Source organism: Magnolia sinica, chromosome 10 (genome assembly GCF_029962835.1).
Source record: "Magnolia sinica isolate HGM2019 chromosome 10, MsV1, whole genome shotgun sequence".
Lineage (NCBI taxonomy): Eukaryota > Viridiplantae > Streptophyta > Magnoliopsida > Magnoliales > Magnoliaceae > Magnolia > Magnolia sinica.
In genome coordinates this window covers 3,760,591-3,770,305 of record NC_080582.1, presented here as the reverse complement: position 1 = coordinate 3,770,305, position 9,715 = coordinate 3,760,591, and the positions used below count along the sequence as shown (strand labels likewise).

At 41.2% G+C, this 9,715-nt stretch overlaps 1 protein-coding gene across 1 annotated transcript; it reads right to left on the bottom strand.

Annotated features, from left to right (window-relative positions):
- Nucleotides 1-498: 498 nt before the first annotated feature.
- LOC131257793 (putative disease resistance protein At1g50180) lies at nucleotides 499-6,494 on the bottom strand. The gene is made up of 3 exons (XM_058258692.1): nucleotides 3,558-6,494; nucleotides 3,029-3,374; nucleotides 499-1,654 (listed from the first exon to the last, which is right to left on the bottom strand). The coding sequence occupies exon 1, from the start codon at nucleotides 6,420-6,422 to the stop codon at nucleotides 3,615-3,617; it is 2,808 nt and encodes a 935-aa protein (XP_058114675.1). The 5' UTR covers nucleotides 6,423-6,494; the 3' UTR covers nucleotides 499-1,654; nucleotides 3,029-3,374; nucleotides 3,558-3,614.
- Nucleotides 6,495-9,715: the final 3,221 nt, after the last annotated feature.

Here is a 9,715-nt window from a genome sequence, read left to right as displayed (position 1 = left end):
ACCAAAAGGAAAGGGAGAAGAAAAGATCAGAATCATATGAAATAGATTCAAGTGTGCATAACAGAATGGGCAATGGGCATGCATGGCCATGCCGATGAGTGGACCAACCTGAATTTAGCACCAGGGAAGCTTTATAGCAGTCGGCACCTAACAAGCAGCTTTGATCACACACCCATGTAGAAATTCTCCAATCAAGCATTCCGGACCCAGACTAGGCCTATGCTCTAACGCAATTTCTTCCACTTTGAATATTCACATTACATTAATTAATACACTAAATACAAATAAAAAATTATATATGGAAGTTCATTTGTTTTGTTTAAGTATTGAACAATAAGATAACATGATACCATATCAATACATTGGTCAAAAGACAAAAAAAAAAAAAAAAAACATACACATCAGTTCAAAAGCATCGTCCAAATATCTCACACCATCCATAAATTAGGAAGTGAAAAAAAAAAAAAAAAAACAGGGAAACGAACTTCCATGCCCGACCAGTCACCTCAGACATGCCAACTAGCTCCACCTATTACAAGTAACAATCCATATATCACATCTGTAATTAAAATCTATCAGCAGGCCTGATGCACTGGTATACAAATAGTGTCTTAATGCATCCATTCTATACAAATGGGCTGTGGTATGTAGACCCAAACTATAGATCTGATTGGTTTTCAGTGCGGATGCAAGATGGCCCCAAATTGGAAGTTCCTAATCCTTCGATCCATGGCCTACAAATAAATTGTTAATAGAAAATCAGCAATGGCAGTGGAAAAAACCCAAAGATTAGGAAATTCCACTTGAATAGGGTTCCAACAGCAATTATATAGAGGGGATCAAACAATCACATATGAGGACCTAAAACAAATGAATAGCAGTAATTAGTTGTGCCAATTAAACATACACGTGTGGATAACGTTTGTTAGTTGACTCACTTGATTTTTGCATATGGTCATCTTCACAAGTCAAAGGGGGTTTGCTTTATATACCAGCCAGAAGTTCTATACACTTGCTAGGTTGGCATTGTACTGCAAACACCATCCTCTAGTGTGGAATCTATTATACGAGAAACAAAGACAATAGAGAGATCATACTGAGGCGATTGGCAATTCATGTAAAGAGGCATATAAGGCACACATGCAAACATGGCATGCATGTAACAGATTTGGGCCACTCATTTGATGGAACCACTGTAAACATGCACTATCTTAAAAATAAAATGCCTATCTATTAGGTGGTCCAAATGTATGCATTAAATTTATATTGTCTTTTCTTCAACAGTTCATTTTCTTATGAAGGTAAACCCCCACAGGATGAGTGGAATGGCCTACTTTTCGCCGAGGTTGTTTATGGCGGCTCTCCCTTAATGAATGGCTCAGATATCACTAACATGTGCCACATCAGTATGCGTTCTGTGTTCTGCAAACCTGCCTCTTCAAAAAAAAAAAAAAAAAGCTTGAAAACTAGTAGAAAGACGAGCATATACATACACTTTGTTGTAATCGTGGCAGTGGTTGTGGGGAAGATGTTGGCAATGCCCGTGACGATGTCAGTGAAGCTGATGATCAGGTAGGTGCAGGAAGAGTTGCCAGATTGAGAATGCAACGAAATGGGCCAGCTCCATTGCTGAGATCACCTCAAGTGGGTCTTCCTAAGGCCAGAAGATGGTTATTAAAAATGATTAACTTGACTACCCAATCATGTTCCAGATGCTTGCTTGCATGCGATGATTATCATTTCTACAACTAAATAATGCAAATAATCTCGTAAACTGAGCAAGAATTCCACATCCTTTTTTTTCCTCTTTTTGAAGGGGGAATTACACATCTAATTGGAACCACATTTGAACTAGCAAGCTAAAATTCTTCCCTTTTTTCTTTATCAAGGAAACAGGATAAGTGAAAACAAAGGCATACTAGTAAAAGAAATCAAGTAGCTACTACATCCTTGTGCCGTTTTAAATTAAGAACATTTGTGCCAATGGAGTCCTTGAAGTCCTCTGCTTCATCTATTGATCAATGAGCCCTGCATAGCTGCATTTTGGATTGGATGCTTCAGAACATCCTTCTGATAGGTCTTATTGTGGATTACCACAGTTCAAAGAAGGCCTTCAAACAGGGAAGGGGATTGCGTGGTGTGTCACACATCACCTACCTTGGTGGTGTGTTGATGTGACAATGCTCTGTTGGCTCCACCATAATGTATGTGTTATATCCACACCGTAGGTCCATTTTGGGGGATCATTTTAGAGTAGTGCCCAAAAATGAGGCATATCCACACCTCAAGTGGACCACATCACCGAAAGTATGGGGATTTAACGCCTACCATTGAAAACTTATTGGGGCTGCAAAAGTTTTGGAACAAGCTGATATTTGTGTTTCCCTTCATCTAGGTCTGTATGACCTTATGAACAGATGGGATGGCAAATAGACTTCATGTTGGACCTTAGGAGGGTTCCAACAGTGGGCGTCGTTGTCCCCATGGATTTCTTTGATGTGGTCCACTTGAGGTTTGGATCTTCCTCACTTTTGGGCTCATGCCCTAAATTGATTTATCAGAATGGATGGATGGTGTGGATATAATACATACATCATGGTGGAGCCCACAGAACTTTGTCGTGTCAACACCCCACCAAGGTCGGTGACATGTGGCCCGCCATGCAATCTACTTCCTTCCAACAGATGGCTAAAAACAAAAATGGCCAACAATGGAAAATTTCATGAATCATTGTGAATTTATACCACGGTCCTTAATTAAGTGGATGATACAATGGGTTCATCCAACTATATACCGACTTGCACCCCAGTTATGAACCATCAAAATGCAAGACCCATAGCATGATTAAAACAAAAAGGTTCTTGGTTGAGGCATTTCCTAGAACAATTAGCATGCGGATTTCCAAATATATAAAAAAATAATGAAATGCTTCATTAAAATAATAATAGAAATTCATATCATTATATTAACTTCATGTACGTAACTATTAACAGTGAAATGAAAATGATTTAAGGGGAAGAAGTCTCACCTATTTACCTCACAAGTAAAGGAAATGCGAGTAATGAATTCAACGCCAGCACATCTTAATAATGGCCTACATCACCAAAGAATATATGTTGAACCTTATGCGAATCTTTCCTTCATCTTCTTGAAACATGGCTTTGAATTCCGAATGGATGATCCACAACTCCAATTTCTTGTCGTCCTTTTTGGAAGCATCTTCAAATAAGAGCATACATCAATCCACAAATGCAAATGGCTTGGCATTGATACTTCATCTACTCTCCAGTCCTTTAGAATGCAAGTATTCCAGCAGAGGAAACCCTTGTGTAGAGCAAGTCATTTCTTTTCCCTTGTGTGCTTTTCAATACAATCTGAGAATGCAGAAGTTTATCAGTTTATCCGACAATGCCTGGGTACAGATTATCATAAAAAGATTTTAAAGATTGTAAAACAGAGCAAATTCATATACCTATAATTTAATACTCACGTGATTATATTAACTTCAAGTACCGATTAACAAGGAATTGAAAATGATGCTGGAAAAGAAGTCTCACCAATTTAGGCCACCAAAGAGTGGAGATCCGAGTAGTGAATTTGATGCATCTTAATCATTATTTTATGTCGATGGAGGGTATGTGCTGAACCTTATGCCAATCCTCTCCCCTGTATTTTTGAAGCCTTTGTTGGAAGTCATTGAGCATGTACTGCAAACCCAATGTCTTGAGGGTATTCAGGTGTCGCAGTCCTTCTGGAAGCTTCTTCAAATTATGGCATGTACTGATTTGTAAATGTAAAAGACTTGGCATAGCTCCTACGTCCACCCTCCACTCCACCAATTGAAATAACCCTTGAAGATGTAAGGATTCAAGTTGAGGAAACCCTTCTGCAGAGCAAACCATCTCCTCTCCCACGTACGAATAGCCCAACAATCTGAGAATGCGAAGGTTCCTCAGCTTCTCCAACGTAGCCATTGGATCTTGATTTAAACAGGAGTATGCCAAGGTAAGCTTGGTGAGATTTGTGGGGAATTCAGTAGACTCGGGTAACTTGTCTAACTTTCCTTCCAAATGCAACTTACTTAACTTGAGAAGATGTGAAAGAGGAGGTACCAACAACCCTAAGGTTCTGTTTACATGCGCTAGTGTCACTACAGACAGAGAGGAGAGGTGATCCATTTTGACAATGGATTCATACAATACATTAGCATCTGCTACTGTATCTAAAGCTATACCTAATTTTCTGAGATTGGTGAGCTTTCCCAAGCAACCCTGAATCCATTCACCAGGCTTTACTTGTGATAGAGTCTGCAGGTTACTTATCTGTTCAAGCCTTGGATGCCCTTGTATCAATCCCCAATTTCCCATCCATCCCAAATAATTCACCTTAACTAAGCCCGCCACTTGCAGATGTCTTAACTGTTGCATCTCCAGGATTGCGCTAGGTATGTTGATGTCATAAGGAGACGTTACATGTAGAGTTTGTAAATTGGGAAGATTGGCTATGGATGATGGGAGGCTTTTTAATAAAGTTTTGGTACACCGGAGGTATCTCAAGTGGATTAGTTCACCCACTTCAATCGGCAGGTTTTTTATTTCGAAACCGTGTAGATGCAGCACCCTAAGCAACTTCAACCCTCTGTACAGTAACTTCTCTTCTGACCTGGAAAGAAAAATATCAGATGAGGCGTCGACCAACAGAGAGCGAATGAGTGGAGCGGAGAAACTCAAAAATGCATGGTTAAGTGCAAGTCGACGGGCTCTGCTTGCAGGAGGAATACGCATAAAGCGAGGGTAAACTTCCGAAAACTTACATTCTTCGGCTTCTAATATGGAAAAGTACGACAAAAGGGGGTGGATGCGACAACTTTTGATACCCCCGCTTGAACTTGTTCCTGTGACTTTAATTATACCTCTCTCAACTAACTCCTTCAGATATTCTTCTCCAACCTCTTCCATTGTTTCTTCCCGTCTCTCTTCAACTAACCCTTCTGCCGCCCACAGTCGAATCAATTCCTTGGTGCGCAACTCGTGGTCCATTGGAAAATTGCCCAAGTAGAGAATACATGATTTTAAGTAATAGGGCAGATATTTATAGCTAAAACATAATATGTCCGAAATTTCGATTTCTTCATCAACAAACCGCCCCGCCAACGACCACCGGAACCCCGTGATGATCTCACGTGATTTCTTCCACTCCGTTTGTTCTTTCCTTGATAAATACCTTCCTGTGATTACGATCAAAAGAGGTAGACCATCGCATTCTTCCACGATCTTTCTTCCTAACTCCTCCAAATGCTGAGGGCAATAACCATCTCGTCCTGGGAATGCTTTCTTACATAACAATTTCAAACTGTTTTCATTGTTTAGAAATTGCAGTTGATGGAAGTGGCTTTCTTCATCTGCATATAAAGCTACGTCTCTGTTGCGAGTGGTGAGCATGACCCTACTTCCATTCTTCATATCTGGGAAAGCACCATTGAGATCATCCCATGTTTGTTCTGTACATACATAATCTAATACTATCAAGTATCTCTTCTCTTTCAAATACTCTGAAATTTTTTTCATATAAAACCCAGCTGCGACCTTCATTTCCGTTACCTTCTCTTCCATTAACTGCTCAACGATCTTCTCCAGAGGATGTCTCAAACCATACTGTCGTGATAAAGAAATCCATGCGCAATACTCAAAATGATTCTTAACACGTGCGTCGTTATAAACTTCCTTAGCAAGAGTAGTCTTACCGATACCAGCCCTTCCGACTATAGAAACAACAGAACGGCGCAACCCCCCCTCCGTCAATTGAACCACCAATCTCTCTAAATCATCCTCAAAACCAACAAAATCTGGATCTGGAGTAAGAGGAAAAGTGCGGATGCGTTGTTCGAGGCTTAGACTAGCAGAGCTCGTCCCTGCTCCCTGGCCTATATTTTGAATTCCGCAAGTTGACATTCTTTCAGAGATCGAACGGATATCAGTCTTTATCCGTTCCATCTCCGAGCCCACATCATGACTACCTATCAACTTATTGAAGAAGAAAGCGTACCTTCTAATGCAGCCCACAAATCCTCTTCGCCTCAAGGTCGCTATCTTTAAGACAAACGTGTCGATGACGTCCTCAGCATCGTATGCAACATCTATCACCTCCCCCGCCCACCTCTTCACTCTTTCATCTCCATCTTGTTCGACGACGTCCTCAGCATTGGATGCAGCATCTCTCACCTCCCCCGCCCACTTCTTCACTCTTTCATCTCCATCTTGCTCGACTTCGTCTGCGTATTTCAGAAAGGGTCGCATCCGACTAAATTCTGCCTCGAGCCAATCGAATTTATCACCAACCCCATGTGAGAAAAAGGCTTGTCGAATGAGGGGGTCAGCGAGTTTTTGGAGAAGGAGCTCGACAACGGACCTAGCAGCGGCCATCTTTCCTCACTGTTTTTTTCTCTCACAAGAAAGAAATTCAGATCAAAGCTCTCTCTCTTAACAGTTTATCTTGCATGTCTATCTACTTATACATACTAACTTGACCAGTCACGCGACAAATCACTCATGGTTCGTTGCCACTCAAAAGTACATTTTGTTGTTTAGTTGATGAATCTGGACCTTCCATCTGGTGGATTTTATCGAGGATGATCCACCACAGATTTTAGAAGACATTGTACAATCTATCCCAACCGTCTACTTGTGGCCTCTAAACGGATGGTAAAACAAATGGTAATATCAACCGTCCATATTCAAAAGTGAAAAGCATACTGATCATGAATATATTCTTGTATTATTGATGGGGGAAAGTATTTCGTGCGCAATGCGAGCACGTATGAGATTTTGGAATATAAAACGCTAGCTTGATTCCCGCCAATGTCTTCAACGGTGGGGGATGCTAGAAAATGAATTTCCTGGTGTTGCGGAGAGGTGCGGCTTCGGTGAATCTTTGACAGTAGGACTCACCTTGTTGTATGTACCTTAAATTCACGCCGCCCATTCCGTTTTGATAGCTTATTTTAGTGCATGATCCAAGATATGAAGCAGACCCAGATATCAGGTGCACCATCAAGAATTTCTTATGGGCTATACAAGATTTGGATCAATCTGATATTTGTGTGGTCACTTAATCCCGGTCTTTGTGACCTTATCAACAGGTTGGATGGCAAGTAAATATTCTGGTGCTATTAAAAAGTTTTTAATGGTGGGTATTCAATCACCGCTGTTTCATATGGTGTTGTCCACTTCAGATTTGGATAATTTTATTTTCAGGACCATACCCTAAAATTATCTTTCAAAACGGATAGACACCATGGATGTAAGTCACGTACATCACTGTCAGTACCGCAATCAGCGATCCACTGAAGCCACGCACGTTGAGTGGGGCTCGATCGGGTCCAGGATTTACTAGGTGGGGCCGGTCTTGGAACCATGCTACTCCCCTTGCCACCAGGCAATGGCTGGTGTTCCGTGCTCTGTAGGTCCCACCATGATGTATGTGTTTCATCCATTCCGTCCATCTATTTTTATAGATCATTTTATAGTATGAGACAAAAAATGAGTTATATGCCAATCTCAAGTGGACCACATTGTAGGAAAAGGTGTTGAATGAATTTCGACCATTAAAACTTTTTGGGGGCCATAAAAGTTTTGGATGAAGCTGATCTTTGTTTTTTCCCTTCATCTGGGTCAGTATGACCTAATCAACAGACTGGATGTCAAATAAACAGTACAGCGGAGAGGATTTTAATGGTGGATATCCAATCAATATTGTTTTCCTGTGGTGTGGTGCAACTGAGGTTTATAATCCTCTCATTTGCGGGATCAAATTCCTGAAATGATCTTTAAAAATGGATGAACGGAATGGATGAAGCATGTCCATCATGGTGAGGTCTACCTGCAGAGACGGGGCTGGTGGCAGGGGAGTAGCAAATCCGTTCTCTCTTGCACTTATCTGGCGTGGCTTTGGTGGATCCCCGGATTCACCGACGCGGTGGGACCCTGACAGTGAGATTTACAGTGATGTATGTGCCTTAAATCCATGCCGTCCAACTATTTTGACCGCTCATTTTAAGGCATGATCCCAAAAATGAAGTTGATCCAAATCTTAGGTGCATGGACCACACCACAGGAAACAATTGTAATTCAATCCCCACCATTAAGAACTTCATAGATTATACCAAAATGTTTATTTTCCATCCAAAACCTGTTGATAAGGTCACAAAGACCTAGATGAAAAGAATACAAATATTTCCTTGATCCAAAGTGTATGTGGCACACAGGAAGTTCTTAATAGTAAATCACACAAGAAGTTTTTAATGGTAAATTACCGCTGTTTCAGGTACTATGGACCATCCCACATTTGGATTGCTACATTTTTTGAATCATTATCTGAAATAAGCTTTTAATATGTATGGACAGCATTGATGTAGTCACCTACAAAATAGTGGCCCCACAGTTAGGGATCCCACCCACCTTGGTGGATCCAGAAGCTTGGACCGCAATAATACTTGCAAAGGATCATTTCGGGGCATTTGGATGGTGAGTTAGTTTGGATAAGCTACTTTGTCATGAGTAACTTATCTTAGTTTCTACTTATTCCATCTCTAAGTATTTTTAGTAATAAGCATACTTATCAATGGTTTCCAACATCATAACCAATTATCCCTCAAGCTTGCATAGTTTGGTCACCCCTCACATCCACCATCCATCGTATCGGGTCAACCTTTGATGTGGACCATTCATTGTATGAGCCCCACCTTTGATGTAGACCGTCCATCATAGAAAGCTAATCTTGGATGTGGGTCATTCATTGTTACGACCCAACCTTTAATGTGCACCATTCATTTTGTAGCGCCACCATTGATGTTGGTCATCCATCAATTGGGGCCCACCATCAATGTTATTTTCCATAATGTGGGACCCACCTTCAATATCCACTACTCATCATATGGAGCTCGCATTTAATGTAGACCATCCATCATGTGGGTCCCACCTTTATGTGAGTTGTCCATCATGTAGGGCCCCACCTTGGCTATAGGCCACTCATCATTAGGGCTGACCTTTGATATAGATTGTATATCATGTGGGGCCCATCATATGGAGCCCACTTTTGATGTTGACTATCCATCGCATGGAGCCCACCTTCAATGTGGGTTGCCGATCATGCGGGGCTCGCCTTGGATGTGGGTCATTCATTATTAGGAGTAGACCTGTGATGTGGACCGTCCATCATATGGGGCCACCTCAATATGGGTCATCCATCATGTGGGACCCAACTTCAATGTCCACTGCCCATCATGTGGAGCCCACCATTGAAGTAGGTCGTCTATCATATCGTCCCATTTTAGATGTAAGCTTTTTATCATTATAAGCCAACCTTTGATGTCAATCATTCATATGTGATCTCATATTAATACAGGGCCATCCATTATGTGGGGCCCACCTTTTGTGTGGATCGTAAACAATGTGAGCTCTACCTTCAATGTGGACAATCCACCACATAAGACCTACTTTGACATGTACATAGCATCCCTTGAAGAAAGGATTACCTGAGATCCCGGCCTCACCTAAGACTGTGGGGCTCTTACCGCCGGTTACCATGGTGCCCACCTTGACATATGTATTATGTATCCATGTTGTTCATCTGTTTTTCCAAATCATTTTAGGGAATTATTCTAAAAATGAAGCTATCCAATTATCAAGTAGACCATAACATAAGAAATAGTGGTGAT

Coding starts and splice junctions, on each gene's coding strand:
- LOC131257793 (XM_058258692.1), bottom strand. CDS start 6,422: ATGGCCGCTGCTAGGTCCGTTGTCGAGCTCCTTCTCCAAAAACTCGCT.